Raw genomic sequence first — 20013 nt, 5'->3', positions numbered from 1 at the left:
TTAACAATAGTATAAAGAATATAAAAACAGAAATTTGCACACCTAAAACTAGCATAATATTGTATGTTAATTATATTTCGATAAAAATATTTTTTTAAAGATTTTATTTATTTACTTGACAGACAGAGATCATAAGTAGGCAGAGAGGCAGACAGAATGGTGGGGGTGAAGAAGCAGGCTCCCTGCTGAGGCAGAGTCCCAATCCCAGGAGCCTGGGATCATGACCTGAGCTGAAGGCAGAGGCTTTAACCCACTGAGCCACCCAGGCGTCCCCTTCAATAAAAATATTTTTAATGTGAAAAAAATAGAAATTTACATAGTGCTAAACTTATTTCAGTCCCTCGGCTAACTCTGCAGTAACCTTATGAGATTGGCAAAGAGAGGCTATCAAATTATACTTCATCTCTTCAACCTTAGTTTTTGCATTTGTCAGGTGAGCTTAACTATTTCATAAGGTTTAAGAGGATTAAATGAGTTAATAATCTCTACTACATTTTTGGTACATGGCATGTCCTTCCCTCAGAAAATGAAACCTCTTACTATTTTCAAGAAGCCTCATGTGACCCATGTGATTTCCATGTAAAAATTTGTGCTAAGTTTCAATACAATGTAGTTTCAATCATGTGTAATTTTTGCATTTGATTTTGGACATGGAGTCCCCAGTAGCTACTGTCCTTTCACTTGCATACTACCCAGGAAGCTTGTTTATGGGATACTACAGTCCACATCAGCTCAGTACCTTCCCCTTGTACCAGCCAACTGGTGGCCCTCATCTTATATAGTACTGGCCTGGCAGATGTCCATTGTTCAATCAGTCTGCTCCAACAGCATGGATGCCAGAGTCAATTCCTGTGCCAAATTGCCCTCATGGTCTGGAATACTTATTAGCTCATGTACTCTATACAACTCCAAATTATTTTTCTTATGAAATATGACCTTGGGGACCCAACAAAAAGAGACACAGGCTGGATACAGCAGGTAAAGGTGGTAGGTCAGTGATGACAGAGGTCCACTTGTGAGACTATAGTAGCAGTGATATTGATTTCAGATATGTGAAGGGGGAGCAAAAGTATAAGAATATTTTCAGTAGGAAGAATATGACTTTCATAAAGGATTCAGACTGAGTTGTAAGATATTCAAGATGTCCTCCTAAAGGAAATTAGAAAACTAGGGTTAGAAAAAAAAAAGCTAGGGACGCCTGGGTGGCTCAGTTGGTTGGACAACTGCCTTCAGCTCAGGTCATGATCCCGGAGTCCCGGGATCAAGTCCCACATCAGGCTCCCAGCTCCATGGGAAGTCTGCTTCTCCCTCTGACCTTCTCCTCGCTCATGCTCTCTCTCACTGTCTCTCTCTCAAATAAATAAAAATAAAATCTTAAAAAAAAAAAAGCTATCATAGATGCCAACTGGAGTGTCATTTACTTGGAAGTAAGAGTAAACATCAAGAAAGAGAACATAGGATGCCTGGGTGGCTCAGTCGGTTAGGCGGTCATGATCTCAGGGTCATGAGATGAAGCCTTGCATGAGGCTATGCACTCAGGGTGGAGTTTGCTTGCCTCTCTCCTTCTGCTCTCCTCCTGCTCTCTCCCTCCCTCATGAATAAAATCGTTTTAAAAAAGACAACATGAAGGAACAGAACACTTAGTGAAAAACTCATCAGGTGACTTGGTCCCTTGCTTTCCCCTGCCATAATTTTACCAGCTACCCTTGCCTACATAAAAACCTCTTACCAGGTAAACATAAGGTGCCTACCAAGCACACATAGCTTCAAGCCAAGTCCGTGAGGTCTCTTCCCACAAAGTGGTGGTCCCCTAAATTCCTTCTGTATAAAAATTATGCAATTACTCTGAAACTTAGGTCATACAGTTGAGGGATAAGCAGATTTGGTTGTAAATTCAAATGGTGTAAACTCAAAAAATTTACTAGTAAAACTGAGATATAGCTAGCATTAGATTCTTCTGTAAGCCTGACCATCTTTGCCTTGGAAACCGGAGGTATTTAAGTTCATTATAAGCAAGGGACTCTGATTCAATACTTCACTCCCCACATAATCAATATAATATTCCTTGAAGTTGACAAGTTCCCTTTGCAATTCAATATATTAATCTTGTGCATTGAAAACTGTCGATACACCACTGTCAAAATGATATGTGAAATGCAGTACAATTGGATGAAGAAACTGGAATTTGTAGGAACCAAAAATTTTACTAAACTGTCCCTTTGTAAAATAACTATAAAATACACATGAAGTCATTAAAGCGCTAAAGTAAACCCCTTTGTTATTTTAGAAGCTTACAGGATGCTTATAGTTAATAAATTTTAGGAAATCTTTTTACACTTGCACAATAATAATTTCTCCTTGTAAGTCTGGAGTCTCCTAGACCATTTCCCCATCTTTTTAAAATTGTACAGCTTTAAAATTGTTTATTAAAATAAAAATAAAATCGCTCAACTTATCCTGACAGAGATTAAATGATAGATATAATGGATTCAGTTTTCCCTTTCAAAAATGGATGAATTAAGAAACAAAACCAGAAACAGATAAAAAAACAAAACTGGGTTTAGAGCTAGACAATGTAGTTTTTAATTGACTTTATTCCTTACTAGTTCTATAACCTTGAACAAATTTCTTAAATAATTGATGTTTCAATTTCTTCATCTATAAAATAGTATTAGCTATCTCTATCCTACTGGGCAGTTCTGAGAATTATCAATGTCTGATACAATTCCTGGCACCCAGGAACCACTGCAGGGATGAGATACTGTAATGAAGCTATTTAGTTGAAATGCCTGCTTAGGTGTGAGTGGAAGGTACCTACCCAGTCACATCCCTCTAACTTCTCCATTTGAGATTCCATTTGAGATTTGAGATTTTCCAAATTTGAGATTCCATTTGAAGGATATCAGGACTCCTCAGAGGAATTCTGTCCCACACAGCAGGACTATGAACTTCTGAACTTTGACTTTGCGAGCAACTCCACTAGCTCCTTAAAGAATTGCTCCTTAATGGCCACTGTGTCTTATTAGGTAAACTTCTCCCTTTTTTTAAAAAAGATTTTATTTATTTATTTGACAGAGATCACAAGTAGGCAGAGAGGCAGCAGGGAGTGAGAGGGGGAAGCAGGCTCCCCACTGAGCAGAGAGCCCGATGTGGGGCTTGGTCCCAGGATCCCACGATCATGACCTGACGAAGGCAGAGACTTTACCCCACTGAGCCATCCAGGCACCCCAAACTTCTCCCATGTTTAAGCACTTCATTTCTTTAGGTGGACACTTTATGAACCACTTTATGAGACACTTTATGAATTTTTTTGTCTTTTAGTCCTAGAGTTTAAAATCATGCAATTTTTAAAATAGGACTATAAACCATTTTGGGAAGGCACTTTTGAAAAGTTGTAAGAGATGCATAGACCCCCTCACCTGGCTGTGTTTTCATACAAGAAAAGGTCTTGAATTAAGCATGGACTGAGTTCTCCACTCCCATTGTGGGAATTCACAGTCCTGGGACAGACAAAATCTGACTTGTATCTACCTCCCTGGATGGGACTAATAGAAAAGCAAAAGAGGATGCCCCAAATGTTGGGCCTTCTTGGAGGTTTCTTGGCTGAAAGCAGCCAGATTCTTACTGCTGCTCGAGATTCTCATGGGAGTAAATGTTGAAACTTTGAAGGAAAACAGGCACCTTTGGTGATCTCGAACTTCACAAACTCCTTGCCTCCTCACCCTTATCATACGCCACCCCCTATATTATTATCCTGACCATTAAAGTTAGTTACACGTTCCTCCTAGCTTTGTACTTATACCTGGTGCATTGATAAGACCCCAATGAAAGTGTAGACAAAGCTTGGCTTGAGACCTTTTGCAACTAGAGCGTCAGGCACCAGGCCTCTCCTTTCTCCTACTAAGGTGTCTGGAGTAATCTGTTCATTCACCATCTCAGGGTTTGCTGGCCAAACCCGACATCTTATAATTAAGCACATGATTAAACATTCATGTCCAGTTAAGTCATTTTCAATTTTATTCATTTCAAAATCTGTTCATTAGCTTATTCAACAAATATTTAAGGAAATATGACATTTCAGCCAACGTTCAAGCTCAGAAGTTAGTAATGACAGGAAATTGTGTAAGATAGGATCAGTCTGCCCTGGAGGAGTTTTTTTTCTCCACTATAAAGATTCAAGCATCTTGGGAGTAATCCCAAAGTAAAACTAAGATAAAAATGGTATTTCTAATTTCCGTTTTCAAGGGCTCGTATCCCAGAATGTTTCGTGTCCTTTGCCCTAATCCTATTTATGAGCTTCCTGACCTCTTGGATCCTCCCCTAATTAAAAGTGAACACCTAGGGAAGAGCGTGGTGTTTAGTAAACCCAGTGAATAGAATCAGTATGTTAATCTGTCAGAGGTACCTGTGAAATAATATAAAATTGGACACTTCTGTGTGAGGTTCACCCTGGCTGACTCCCTCTCCCTAAGCCACTGAGATGATTGCCTTCTCTGTGGCTGGTCCATGTTAAACCATCCTGAACTTCCAGAGCAACACCAGTCTGTAGGTCATTGAGGCCAGTGAGTAGGGACTGAGCTAGAAACAATGTATGTCAACACAGCTTCTTCTCGATGCTGTTACTATGGCTGAAGGTGATTTTCTGATAGTTTATCAAAAACATTATTAAACTTTTTAGTCTAGAGTATAACTGGAGGAAAGGGTTTTTCCTTTTTTTCCTAACTAGACAGTTCTCCTTATATATGATCAGGTACAGATAGGTTAATTTCACTTGATAAAATATATTTGTAATTAATTAACTTACATTAAAGATATTTTAAAAATCAATTGATATATGGCAATAAGTTCTATCAATTTCTTTTCTAGTGCTAACTTGTTTTAATTCTGTTATTTCTATCTTCCCTAATTACTTCTTTCTATCCCACTAGTTGGACAACAACCCCTGGAAAATATGTGTACTTCAGTGGTGATCAGCAATTCTAGAATCAATATTATTTGATACCCAGTTCTTTATTCATACTGATCATTTTTTAGTGGTTCGAAGAGGAAAGACTGTCCTAGAAACTTAAAGAGGGAATTTTTTGTACAATTTTATTAATTTATAAATCATAGAATATTGAATCTTAGATTGAAAAAGATCTTCTATATTATCTGGTCAACGCCATTACACTTTTCCCTCTTCCCACTCCCATGATTCACATTTTATAGATGAGGGGGAAAAAGAGCAGAAAAAATAAAGGACGTAGTGAGGGACCAGCAGGATCTAGATTTGCTGGAAGGAGGAAGAAATGAGCACAGTAAACATGAAGCTTGTCCTTTGTTCATAGGAAATTATTCCTGACCCTTAAAGCAACAACTTTACACATTCCTTTGGCTGTATGTAAGACCTCCAGCTCCTCTTGGTTCCTTTTTCTGTCTGCAGTTTGTAATGACCTTGGTCATTTTAGCAGATTTCATGAGCTGACTCACTTGTAATGAATATGTAATTTCATTAAAATATTTTTTATAAAACTGAAGTTTTCTGATACAGGTATTATATAAAACATGATCATCTTATAAAAGATGTTTTCAATCTTTCCTGTTACATGAATAAACATTTTAAAATCATCTTGCTCTGAGCTTAAAATAAATGTTTTAAATCCCAATGCTTATAAGGATTATAAAATATTGTGATGTTCCAAGCAATTGCATATGCTTCAGTGAGATTTTGAAAAAGCTTTTTTTCGTTACACACTAAGAAATGCTATATGAATACTCGAGGCCCATTTTAACTGCTTCTAATTTAAAGTGTCTTTCTCATTTTATTTTTTTTAGTGATGACATCTTTTGAAACCAATAATAGATATGATATTAAAAACAGTCTGGACCAGATGGTTTACATCGTAACTGAAGACACAGACGACTTTACCAGAAATGCTTACCGGACTCTAAGGCCCTTCGTCCTCCGGGTCACCGACTGTATGGGCCGAGAAATCATGACGATGCAGAGACCTTTCAGATGTACCTGCTGTTGCCTCTGTTGTCCCTCCGCCAGGCAAGAGGTCAGAGAATGCAGGTCTTATCCCTGGTTTCTTCTTGATCCAAGTCTTCCCAGCATCCCTGTGCTTCTTCCAGAATGACACAGGAGGGGATTGTCACTGGCTCTGATGATCCAGTGACATCTCTTCTTTTCTGATGAAAGAAGAGAGTGGGGGAGGCAGGCCACATTGTCTCATGCAAGGAAAAACACAGAGGGCTTTTTCTTGTGGATTCTTGCCTTCCAGTGCTAGTTGGGGGGTCAAGCACAAATTAGGGTTATTTATTCAGTGACTGTAATTCTGTCAGTTGTGTCTAGTGAATTGGAAATGTATTTATGATCTAAAACAGAAGTCACACACATTTTTCTACATGTAACTACGTATCCCCAGATAAGATGTCGCTAGACATCATCGAACACTTTTAGAATTGGAAGAGACCTTGGATGACTTCACACTCCCCATCCCACTCTATACTTGCCACAGATAAAGAAGGGGTGGCTCAGAAAGATGAAGTGCCTGGTGAGGTTACAGTCCCCTGAGGGCCAGACCTACAGAGCAGGCGTTCTGAGTTACAGTTGGGTTCCTTGTCTACAACCTGTGTGGCTCTAGGAAGGCTGTTTGCTGCAGGGAAAGAAGCAGCTTTAGTGAGAGGTCCACCAGAATTTTGAATTCCAGATATGTCATCTACTTAAATTGTGCAATTTACTTAATTTCTTTGGGCCTCAGTGCTCTGGTACATAAATATGCACAACAATACCCCCATAGGATTCCTATGTACCAGCACATACTAAATGTTAATTTATTTATAACCTTTTCTGTGTTTTGATTTCCTATAAGATGGAGGTAATAATAGTATCTGTACACAGGATTGCTTTGAGGTCTAAATAGTAAATAAATGTTAACTGTTCATTACAGTACCTGGCAGATAGTACAGTGCTCAGAGAACGTTGTTCCCAGGTATCTTACTCCATCATTACTGTTTTGTAATTATGGCCTGATATTTGAGATGAATCTTCACTTTTAATCTTTAATCCTTTTGGATTCATACTCATGAGTTGGGTTTTCTTCTCAGATTGTATAAATGCAACCTCCCATGATTAAAGTAAGCCATGATGTAGTAAAGCTAATCAAAATTATAAATGTACTCAATTTATAGAACATTTATTTCATGATAGATTTTTTTTCTCATTTCTCCAATTTTACTTGTATTCCTGTGTGTGTGTGTGTGTGTGTGTGTGTATTCAGGTTTCTGAGGTTTGATCACCTGTGTTGATTTCTATGTCCACCACACAATGCAGATACCCAACAATTTCATCACCACAAAAATCCCTTTCAAACCATGCCCACCATAGACTTAGAGAATGAACTGGCTTTCCGTAGCAAATGACAAGCAAGTCTCCCCTGTATCCTGAAGTAAAATGTGACTTCATCCCTCAAGGTTGCTCCCTCCAATGACAACCCCAAGAAATGGCCAAGGGAAAGAGCAGTCAGGGCCTTGCTTTGCTTCCACACACAGCAAGAACTTTAGAGTATGAGAGGCCTGTGGAGGCCTCTCTCTCAACAAATTCCTAAGTCGTTAAAAGTTTTCAGAGCACATCTAGGTGGTGTGTCCACATGTACATCGATGCATAGCTTCCTCCCCTCTCTCACTTCCTCATTTGCAGCTGGAGGTACCGTGTCCTCTTGGTGTTACCATTGGCTTTGTGGCACAACACTGGAACCTGAGCAGGGCAGTTTACAGCATCCAGAATGAGAAGAAAGAAAATGTGACGAGAGTGCGCAGGCCATGTTCAACCTACGGCTGTGGTTCTGCTTCAGTTTTTGAGGTAACCTAATGGTAAAATAATGTTTTTAGAACTTTTTTTTCCTCCATGGACTGACCAACTGCAGAATGATCCTGTTACAGTGTACTGTTCTATGTAATTGAAATGAGGTTTACAACATCACTTACAAAATAAATAGAGCAAGTATGATGAAATAATTGTAAGCTACGGTGCTAGGTATTAAGGAAATGCAAAGATGTACAGAATAGTCCTCTATCCCTCAGCAAGAGTAAAACCAGTCAATATATAACTATAGTATGAAGCTCAACAAGAATTCTTGGTGTAAAATAAATGCAGTTTATCAGTTTGCACGTACGTATCACATGGTTCTTACTACCACACCATGAGCTAGGTGTCAATCTTATTGTTCAGAGACAAAGCTGAAATTCATCAGGAGTTAATAGTAAGGAGACAGGGTGCTGAGGAACTTCTTCCCTCTGGTGTAATTGCAATGAAGGGAGCTGGAAAGAAAGGGAGACACATGAGAGCTCCTGGAGGAAGGGAAGCAGAACAGGTGGAACTGGCTGACATGAGCACTTGAAGAGCTGATGGGTCTCAAAGGCCCAGCAGAAGCCTGGGGTCCTAACCCTGTTCTCCCAGGTTCTGGAGGAGGCTGGTGATCAGTGTCCACTTGTGTGTGTGGTGGCAGTAGGGGAAGGTGCTGGGGCTGGGATGACCCTGAAGCATCCACTCTTTTTTCTTTTTTGTTTTTAAAATTTTTATTTATTAGAGAGAGAACAAGAAAGAGAGAGCACAAGCAGGGGAGGAGGGAAAAGTAGGCTCCCTGCTGAGCAGGGAGCCCTATGCGGGGCTTAATCCCAGGACCCTGACCCTGGCATCATGACCTGAGCTGAAAGCAGATGCTCAACGGACTGAGCCACCCAGGCACCCCTGGCACATCCACTCTTGAGGTAAAAGCCATCTTCAATGTACTCAACCATGTGTGTGTCTTAGAGGAGTTTAACGTGTAAAATTTTCTGGAGTTTGAGAACCAAAATATGTGTATGTTAACATAACATTTATAGTTAATTTATAGTTAAGTGTAGTTAACATAACATTTACAAATCACAAAAATGATTTACCCTGGAAATCTACAAAAAGTATAGTTTTAAACAGAAACAAAAAATAAATAGCAAGTTCTAAACACATGTTCTGTAATTATGTAGCGTAATGGTTGCCCATTAAATTTTCATTCAGTTCTTAGTTCTGCTGGGCCTCTCAACCAGGAAGCCAGTCATGTGAAATCATATAATTATATCACATATGGTTTCTAGGTTTACCTCAAGATTTAATTCTAAGCCAGAAGGATAGGCATCTGGGTAAATTTGGAGAAGAATCAGCCTAACCATGGAAGAGCTGGGACACTCTAATCAGTGACCCACAGCTGCAGTGACACTAATGATGATAAGAGCAGCTGTCCTTTTCAGGGCTCCCTGTCTTCAGGTGTGGTTCTGGTCCTATCTGCTTCCCACATACGAACCCATTTAATTCTTATAAACAACCTGTAAGACAGATGCTATGATAATTTGCCTTTCAGAAAACTGAGGTTAGAGATCTTGTGCAAAGTTAGTCACAAAGCTATTTGGAAAGTGGTTCCAGAGCCTATGCCCTAAACCACTATGCCCTGTGCCTCTTTCATCTCTGTGATGTTTCATCTCTTTGTGTGTGAACATAGGAGAACAGAAATAGAGTGAAATGGTGGTGGGTTACTTCATGTGCTCTCAAGTTTAGGATCATGGCTGAGAAGCCAAGAAGTCTCCAAGGAAGGACATCTCGCCTGAGGGCGTGCTCTCCTGAGAGGCTTGATTTTGCTTCTGTTGGGTCCCAGTGATGTAACAAACAGCAGACCATTTTTTAATGTTATTCTGTCAGTTTGGTGTTTCCCAAGTCATGTGTATATTTTAAATATTGAATACAAATCTTGATTATGAATTCTCAGTAGACAAAATTTTTCCTACCTCTAGTTTAGGCCAAGAGAGTCAAGCTTGCTTGCTTACTTGCTTGCTTTTTTTTTTCTTTTTTTTTTTGGAGTCTCTATTTTTAAAATTTTTTTTATTAGTATGTTTAATTAGCCAACATATAGTACATCATTAGTTTTTGATCTAGTATTCAGCAATACATTAGTTGTATATAACACCCAGTGCTCAAGCTTTCTTTTAGTCCTGGTTATGTAGTCTTCCCTTATACTGGGTTGTCTCCCTTTGAGAGTTCCCACCTTATTGGGGATCTATAATATAGGACATTCATTGCTCAGGCCCAAGGCCCCACACGACTGCCTTGCTTGATTGGGGAAATCAAATCCCCTTGCCAAGGAAGATTGGCACCCCAGAGAAGCCAAAGAAAGTGTCAGCCTCTGTGTAACATGTAACACTCAGGATTTTCAGACTTTTCCCTTTTGCTCCACAGATTTCTCTCTCTTAAGAGCTTGGCTTTGCATGTAAATAGGCTTTAATATATACCTTAGTCAGCACTTTTAGGTTTACACATTATGCACTTTGCAACATTGCCAAAAATGGAAGGAACAAAATTGTTAAAAGGTTCACAGATTTTAGGGTCAAAGGCATAAGAATGTTCAAACATCAGTATAACAATTAAAATAATTTTTCTTGTGATTAGTGGTTGGCAATAACTAAAAAGATACTCCTTTGTTTTCTATTTAAGATGACAGATATAATGTTTTTGCCATATGGAACTCATATGGAATTTGAGATCCTCTGAAAATGTTTGTTTTATGAGGTAAAACATCATTCAATTAATATTATAGCAACTGTTTTATAATCCAAGGGACAGGAAAATTTATCTTGGAAAAAATGCTGAAACCATGTTTTTCATGAAAGTTTCAAGAGCATGTTTGCTCAGTTGTCTTAGGTAATAGTATTTGAATGCTATTTGTTCTCTTTTGTTAAAAATAAAACAGATTTAGAATATAAACAATTTTAGAAACTCTTGTTTGTGCAAGGATAGGGAGATATGAGGAATGCTGTAGAGAATAATTAAAATGACAAAATACGCATCTAGTTTTTTAAATTAATTGCTGCTGGCTGCCTTTTGCCCTCCTCACCATAAAACTGAGGAAAACAAGCCTTAAAGGGGGGAGGTACTAGCTTATAGCTTTCTTTATTAAAATATGCTCATTTCTTAGCCAAATTTATTTCATCACTAATCAATACATTTTAATGAATAGAACCTAAAGATTTCAGAGCTAGAAGGAACACGAAGGACTCCCTGCTCTATATTCTAATATAAGATGAGAAAACTGTAAAGACCTAGTTCATGTATGCAGAGTTATACTAGAAATCCAGAACTATCATTTCAAATCCCCCTTTTTTGTCCAGTATTCTTGCAACCACATCTCAAATTTAAGAGATTTAAAACAATTCAATGTGCTATCTTTTCTTTTTTTAAAATTTTTAAAATTTATTTATTTGAGAGGAGACAGTGAGAAAGAGCAAGAGAAGAGAGGTCAGAGGGAGAAGCCGACTTCCCATGGCGCTGGGAGCCTGATGTGGGACTTGATCCCAAGACTCCGGGATCATAACCTGAGCTGAAGGCAGTCGCTTAACCAACTGAGCCACCCAAGTGCCCCTGTACTATCTTTTCTAACAGTGACCTTTCAATTGAAAAAAATTTAAACTGTCTCAAATTTTTCTAATACTCTAAATTATTTTTAAGCACATGCTAACAGAGTTCATCTCAAAACTTCAGACTGATACCACCACAATCTTCTAACCATGAAGAAAGAACTAAATTACCACGTTACAAAAATGAAAACATTTAAAATGTCTAAATCATGGATGACATAAAGGTTTATGTTATTTAGAACACTGATACACTTAGATTGTTCTTTTCATAGCCGTCATTCCCATTTAAGTTTAAGTTTTCTTATTGTATCTGTTCTTTAGATTTCTTTGGTTAAAATGTATTCCGCATTTGATAAATTCACTTGCCTTGAGGAAATGTAATTGCTGGTAGCACAAGGAATGTCAAATGCGCAGAGATAGAACCCAGTCACTACCTTGATTTAGGGAAAGACAATATGTCTAATGGGCAGTTGGATACAATTCTTCCCAGACACAGCCTGGCCTGACTGTTGACCTGGGAGAAGTCATTGCTAAAATGGAATATTTTACAGCCAACTATAAAAATTCACAGCCAACTATGAAAATTCTTCTGGGTATTGTTCCTTAATTTCCTCCTTCCTTGAGTTCATTTTTTATTTTTCCATCAAATATAACATTTCCACTCTTCTCTGTGTTTTCTGTTATCTGTATATTTCATTCTGTTCTGTATTTGATTGTATATTTCTGTCTACATGTAATTTGTGCCACTTGTTTAAGATACAGCCGTGGGACCTGCCTGAATAGGGAAATCAAGGTGAGACTGTGCTCTTTTCTTCACTGATAGCTTTTTAACTTTCTAAGAAAAAAAAAAATGTGTTCATAGTTTTGGCATTTTGAGAGACCAGTTTATAATACTGCTGCTCTTCGGCTGTGAGTGAAATCCCTGAGAGATAAACACAGGAGTGAGAAACACATCATTTTTGTACTGAAGACATGGCTACACTCTGTGGCAACCATAGCTTTGCAGAAAAGGTACAGATTGAGAGTTACTTCCCAGTCTCAGGCAGAGGCAAACAACCCTAGTCCTTTCTTGTGGAGGCCTAACACTGCAAACTGTTCTGTGGAGGGGCTAGGAATGTGTGCTCTCTGCAGAGAGGCTGCCTCTCCAAAAGGAGTCAAAGATAAAGAGGGCTGAACTACTCAAATCCAGTGTCTTCTTCCCAACCCACCAGGCCAGCAGTTCATCCCTGCTCTCTGAGGCAAGCAAATAAGGGGATAGAAAAAGGTCAAGTGTGTTTTCTAAAACCAGTGTCTCTATCTGGACATTTCAGGAGTGGAGAGGAATTGTGGTAGAAGTGAGCTAGTCCCTTAAGTCTCTCCTCTTCTTCCATAATATTATAACCTGTGTTTTCACGGACTCCACATGAAACCTGAAATAAAGAGAATATTCTACCTTCCCATACAGCTAGGTGTGTTCAAGTAGCAAAGTTTTGGCCTATTAGAAGTGAACTATAGAACTACTTTAAAAGCGAAGTGGTGCACACTATTTTTCTCTCCTTAATTCTCTCCTCATTCCAAGTAGAGATATCTCAGGAGAGGTGATATAAGCTGATCTGGGGAATGAAAACTATGAACAGTAGAGCAAAAGGGAGGAAAAGTCTGGGTTCTTGAGGTCTCCTTAGAGCTAATAGAGCTAGCAGAGAGATATCTTGTGATTTCTAGGCTGCCCAATTGCAGACTTTTAGGTAAGAAAGAAATAAAAGGTCTTATTCCAGGTCCCTGTTCCTTGCACCTAAACATAACATGAAAAGATGTATCTCTTAACACACTTTTTAAAAAAATACAGAAATCATGGGCCAAACTATTATTTTTAAAATATATGTTTGAGTTGATGAACTTAACTGAGCAATTAATTTATTTAAAATAGAATAACCTAATTGATTTTTTGAGCTTTTCTTTCTAGGGGTAATTCTTCTCAGAGTATAAGCAGACTAGGTTACTTGCAAATGGCTTCCTATAATGTAGCAGGTTGTTATACTTGACTATACATAGGAAGAACTGTCTTTTACACTGGTAGTTCCTAACCTTCCATTTCTCTCACTCTCTCAACCCTTAAATAAAACAAGTGTTTTACTATTTTTCCAAAATATAAGAAAATTTCCTAAGCACTATGATCAAACTTAATAAATTAAAAGGTGTGGAATGTTTTTAACTGGCTTGAAAGACATTGATGAAAAGACTGCATAACTTTAAGTTCATTTATCTGAATCTACCAGGATTTTCAGTTTTCCATCCGTTCCCAACAAGATACAATTATCCCGAGTAGAGAACATATTGTCACATCTAAACTAAAAATTTTATAGATTCAGGAAGAAGGCAAGATGTTCCCTCTCATCACTGCTTTTCAGCATTATCATGGAAGGCCTAGCTAACGCAATAAGACAGGAAATAAAAGTAATACAGATTGGGAAAAAAAAAATAAAGCTCTCTTTATTCACAAGTGACATGATCACCTATGTAGAAAACTTGAAACAATCAACAACAAAAACAAAAAGTCTTGGAACTAATATGCAATTATAACAAAGTTGTAGGATACAAGGTTAATATGCAAAAGTCAATCACTTTTTAATAAACAAGTAGAATTTTAAATTAAAAGCACATTACCATTTACATCAACATCCCCCAACATGAAATAATTAGGTATCAATCTTACCAAATATGTACAAGAGCTATATGGGGAAAACTATAAAACTCTAACAAAAGAAATAAAAAATAATTAAACAAACCTATTCCAAAGTATATGGATAGGAAGACTCAGTATCATCAAGATGTCAGTTTTTCCCAACTTGTCTGTAGAGTCAGTGCAGTCCCAGTCAAAATCCCAGCAAGTTTTCTTTGTAGATACCGACAAGCTGATTCTAAAGTTTATATGGAGAGGCAAAAGACCCAGAATATCCAACAGAACACTGAAAGAGAAGAACAAAGTTGGAAGGCTGACACTACCCAATTCAAGGCTATCACAAAGCTATAGTAGTTAAGACAGCATGGTATCAGTGAAAGACTAGACAGAGTGATCAGTGGAATGGAACAGAGAGCCTGGAAACAGACAAACATGAATATACCAGGGACTGCTGCAAACCGGAGACTGCAGAGAGCATCAACACACTGAGTCACTGGAGGGAGATTTACATGGACAGACTGCTAGGCAGGCTACGCTAGGTTATGCTGTAGTGACAGCTCCAAAGTCTTAGTGGCTTATAAGTTAAAAAAAAATGTTTTCCATACTTACCCTATGTGTCCAATGCCAGTTATTAGAACACCTCTGCTCATCACAGTCTCTCAAGGACCCATGCTAATAAGGACCATCTTAAATCCAATCTTACATAAGTGTTAGGATATAGGGAAGTGCACAGGGCAACTCACAGACTGGTTCTTCAATTTTTGCCCAGAAGTGGAACATCTTACTTACAGTCACAATTCCTTGGTCAGTGCAAGCTGTATAGACACAACCAACTTCAAATGAGCAGAAAAATGCAATCTTACCAGATTTTAAAATCTCTAAAGAGGTAAAAAAAAAAAAAAAATTCATAAATAGCACTAATAACTACCTCCCAAGTGTTCTGTTTTTTTGTTTTTGTTTTCTTTTTCTTCCAAATAGCCTGCAATAGAGTAGTATGTGGTATGTGAAATTGACCGATGGGCAACTAGTTACATTTTTATAACAGAATCTGCAGGTTGATGATGCTTGCTGGCTTCTAGTTTATCATTTAATTTTTATTAACTAACATCTTAGTAGAAATTAGGGTAAATCTGGCAGTTTAGTAAAGGCAGTTAAAGGCCCTAAGAAAAAAGGAAATGGAAGACATACAGAGGAGTTGATTGATTGGACATAGGCAGGAGTATCAAAGATACACTTTTTCCTGCCTCACAGTTTGCCTGCCCGACTGGTTAAAATTAAAAAGTCTGACAAAACCAAGTGTTGGTGAGAATGTGGAGCAAATGGAACTCTCATAAATTGTTTCAACCACTTTGGAAAGCCATTTGTAAGAATCTAATAAAACTAGACATATAATCATTCTGTGATTCAGCTCTCTAACTTTAGGTATGAGAAAAGTTAAGTACATATGTTTACCAAAGGTCAGGTACAACAGTGTTTCTAGTGGCTATATTCATAGCCTCAAATGCAAAGATTCCAAGATGTACATCAGTAGGAGAATAGATAAAGTGTTATATTCACACAATGGAATGCCACACTGATAAAAAGGAGAAACTACTGATGTACAGCACAATAGAAGTGATGAATAAATCTCAGAAACTATGTGTATTTGGACTCTCCAGAGAAACTATTTATATTCATATTCATATTAATGTATTTATACATGGTTATGGACACTAAGGAGTCCCATAGTCTGCAGTTGGCAAACTAGAGACCCTGAAGGGCTAATGGTACAGTCGAGTCCAATTCCAAGCCTGAATGCAGCAGAAGACTAATGTCCCAGCTCAGGGAGACAGAGAGAAAAAATTCCCCCTTACCCTACCTTTTTGTTCTGTTCAGGCATCCAGCTGATTGAATGTGGACCAACCACATTGGGAGGACAATGTTCTTTCACTCAATCCACCAATTCAAATATTAATCTCATCCAGAAACACCCTCACAGACATACTCAGAATGTTTAACTAAGTATCTGGGCATCCCTTGGGCCAGTCAAGTTGACACACAAATTAACCATCACAAGTTCACTCCTTGTCAACTTGGCACCCATACACATCTCTTTAAACCATACTTAATCTCCAAATGTAAATAACAAGGTCATAATGTCATATAACCTCATACAACTACACTATTTACCATTAAAAATGCAACCCATTTTTGACCGCTGGCCTTCAGGGATATCTCAGGAAGGGATAGTGCTGTGGCTGTCCGCTTTCAAAGGGTGCAGGCATATAGTGCAGAACCACCTGTAACCCAAGCCTGAGTCTTTTCTTCCTCTGTCAACTGTTGGGAGGGAACTCCTTATGAGTCCACAAGTGCATGATGAAAGGGAAGGAAATATGGCAGCAGAGGGGACTGTGGACATTTGGGCCACTTTTTCATGTAACTCGTGCCTTCAGGGCCTGCTCAGGCCCCACTGCATGTATGCTACTTCCATTTGATGATGGTGTCCTGCAGTGCACACCCAGCTTGATGGCTTGGATGGTCAGATGTCATCTAGTTCATGATGGGCAATTTAGGTTCCATGGTGACCAGGTGCCCCTGCTCAGGTGTTTGGTCTCTACTAAGACCCATTGCAAGCCAAGAGATATTTCTCAAAGGAGAATGGTTTTCTGCAATGGATGGCAGGATTTTTTTCTGAAATTCTAAGGGTCTGCATTAAAATTCACCTGTAGGGACTGCCAAAGATTCCAAACAGCACCCCTATCTGCCCCTGACTGGTCAGGTTCCACTGGATGTGCTGGGTCATAGGACCCAAGGGGCAGAGTAGCTTTTACAGCAGCTTGGGCCCGTTGCAAAGTGTTCTCTTGTGCTGGGCCCTGCTCAAAACCAGCAGCATTTCAGGTCACTTGGTAAATGGGCTGGAAAAATGGACCCAAATAAGGGATATGTGGTCTCTAAAATCCAGAGTCTCATTAGACATTGTGTACCTTTTTGTTGTTGTTGTAGGAGGGTCCAGATGCAACAAGTTATCTTTCCCTTTTGAGGGGATATCTCAATATACCCTATGCCACCAAACCACTAGAAATTTCACTGAAGTAAAAGACCCCTGAATTTTTGTTGGATTTATTTCGTATCCTCTGATAAGCAAATGTCTTACCAATAAGTCTAGAATAGTTTCTACTTCTAGCTCACTAGGTCCAACCAGCATGATGTCATCAGTGTAATAGACCAGCATGTTATCTTACAGAAACAAACAGTGATAAAGGTTCCCATGAACTAAAATATGACACAGGGGTAGAAAGCTGACCCCCTGAGGTAGTGTAATGAAGGTATATCACTGGACTTACCAAATGAAAGCAAACTGCTTCTGGTGGACCGTATGGACAGGGATAGAGAAGAAGACATTTGCCACATCAATAGCTGCATCCCTGGTACACAAAGATAGGCTGATTTGCTCAAGCAATGAAACCACAGCAGCGGCAGTTGGAGTCACCACCTGGTAAAGCTTATGATAATCCACTGCCATTCTCCAAGATTCATCTGTCTTCTGCACAGGCCAAATATATAAAATTGAATGAGGATATGGTGAGAATCACCACTTTTGGTGGCACTAATCTCTGTGATACCTCCAGGAATCCAGTATTGCTTTTGGTTTACTAGTTTGCTAGAGAGAGGAGGCCCTAGCAGCTTGAACTTGGCCTTTTCCACCACAGAGGCCTTCATTCCACAGGTCAGGGAACCAACGTGGAAACTGTACTAGCAGCAGAATACACCTTCCAATTGTGCATTTTGCAGCTGGGGAATAACCATAGGACGGGCTCCAGGACCCACTGGTCCCATTGTGAGACAGATCCGAGTTGCAACTCCATTGATCACCTGAGCTTTTTAAGCCTCTGCTCTGACTGGTGACCCCAGTGATATTTTGGTTCTCTTGGAATTAGTTCAGAGGCAGTAATCCCAGAAAGGTCTGAATATTTCATTTTCCTCAATGCACAGTTACACTGATAAAAGGCCATAGATCCCCTTGGGGAAGGCTGTGAGAAATAATAATAGTAACAATTTTTGGTAATGTCTCAGGGTCCTTCCTCAGGGGGACCTGGTCCCCGCTTTGTTCATGGGGTTTTGAGTGTATAAATGGCTTAATCCAGGAATTGATTGAGGGGCTGTGATCCCTCTATTTTTATGATTCAGATATGACTTTTGTTTTCCTGATCCAGAACTTTTGTGCTACAAGTACAAGACATCAGAGAATGAGGGAAGGGAGTGTCACTCAATCTGCTGTCTCAAAATGAAATATCAATAGACAAATAAATAAGCAAGCTACTCTGCTGGGCAAATCATAACATGTGGATTGGTCTGATGAAGGCCAAAGGTCTCTGTCTTCACCTGTCTACAAATAGTGTCTTTATACCAATGCATTGCTTTTCAGAAATAAACAAATGGCCTATTAATAAAAATTAAGTTCTTAATTTATTACAAACTTACTTATAAGAAATTTCCTCCTAATTAAGATCAGGTGCTACAGAAACATCGAATTAGAATTAGCATCCCAGCTCTGCCACTTGCTACTCTGTGCCTCACTTTCCTCTTACCAGCTCCATGCTTTGGGCAAGTCATATTTAACCTCTCCATGCCTTAGCTTCCCTATCTGTAAAATGAGCAGAATAATAATACTTACCTTTATGAGTTGTTTTGAGGATTGTCTTATTGTGTATAAAGTGCTACGACCATGCCTGGCACCCAGATAGTAAGCACTGCCAAGGCATTAGCTATTATTTCCTTACTAACTTTTACTTTGTAAAGAAAATTTTCTTGTTAGCTTGATAAGCTGACATTTCTATCACACCTGTATAGTTCAGTTTTTTAAAAGTGTTTGTTTTCCCTTTTAAAAAATACTTAAAAATATTTTTTTTCTCTTCAATTTTGGATGAACAGCATTAGAAGTGCATTCATTACAACTAACCCTTAAGCTAAGGATTTCTTAGAGCAGGGGTTCTCAAACTGAATCTCACATCGGAATCCCCTCGAGGCCTTGTTAAATTGCAGATTGCTGGGCCCATCTCCACAGCCTCTCCTTCAGTAGGTTTAGGGTAGAGTATGAGGTTTTGCGTATTTTAGCAGTTTCAATATAATGCTGCTGGTCTAGGGACCACACTTGAGAACTATTGTCTTAGTGAACAAAATCTAATGTTTTTTGGAGAAAGAATTTTGGAAATGTATAAGGAAGTTTATTCTCTTTCTTTGTGTATATATGCATCTATGTGTATATATAATAACTATGTAAAAGATGTATGAAATTATTAATATAACATTTTCCATATAGTTAAATAGGTAAATCTTGCCAAATAAAAATCACGTAAAAACAAATATTTAGGAAGTTTATATAACATTTCTAATTCAGTTGCCATTATTTGGAAAATTTTGTTTCAGAACTATGGCATTTTTCTTGCTAAGAATTCATTTTTTCAAAACAACTAGTTATTCATCCTTTTATTGTCTGCAGGATTTCTACATGATTACTGCTTATTTACGGCAAGAAGACTTTTCATGGGGCACCTGGGTAGCACAGTCAGTTGAGCAGCTGACTCTTACTTTTAACTCAGGCCACGATCTCAAGGTCCTGGTTTCAAGCCCCACGGGCTCCACACTCAGCAGAGAGTCTGCAGAAGACTCTTCCTCCCTCCCCGTCTGCCCCCCACCCCTTCAAATAAATAAATGAAATCTTAAAAAAAAAAATACTTCTCACATGTTCTTTATGCCACCAACCTCAAGGTAAAACTCTGCTAAAAACTAAGCAAGCAAATCTTTTCTTGCATCTGATTTTGTGTATTTGTGGGGGGTGGGGGAGATTACGTTGATGAGATTTAATCATTTGGCAAGGTATAATTAAGAAGTTCTTTAAAAGCTATGTGGTATTGCATTTGTAATAAATATTAGTTGTACAGTAATGGTGAATA

General features: G+C 38.6%; 1 protein-coding gene across 4 annotated transcripts in view; it reads left to right on the top strand.

Moving 5' to 3' along the window:
• Window positions 1–19792, top strand: part of LOC309854328 (phospholipid scramblase 4-like) — a 49136-nt gene extending 29344 nt beyond the window's left edge. For 3 of the 4 annotated variants that reach the window (XM_082713341.1, XM_082713342.1, XM_082713343.1), the window contains 3 exons: window positions 5815–6041; window positions 7682–7843; window positions 19560–19792. In XM_082713341.1, coding sequence (XP_082569467.1) covers window positions 5817–6041; window positions 7682–7843; window positions 19560–19775 — 603 coding nt within the window. In that variant the 5' untranslated portion in view covers window positions 5815–5816 and the 3' untranslated portion in view covers window positions 19776–19792. Of the gene's footprint in view, window positions 1–5814; window positions 6042–7681; window positions 7844–8570; window positions 8752–19559 lie in introns of all 4 variants that reach the window. The other variant, XR_014306170.1, reaches the window with a different exon arrangement.
• The last annotated feature ends 221 nt before the right edge of the window (window positions 19793–20013 follow it).

The sequence above is a fragment of the Mustela nivalis genome, assembly GCF_964662115.1.
Source record: "Mustela nivalis genome assembly, chromosome: 1".
Lineage (NCBI taxonomy): Eukaryota > Metazoa > Chordata > Mammalia > Carnivora > Mustelidae > Mustela > Mustela nivalis.
The sequence above is the reverse complement of the archived record's forward strand: the minus strand, read 5'-3'. Positions and strand labels throughout refer to the sequence as shown.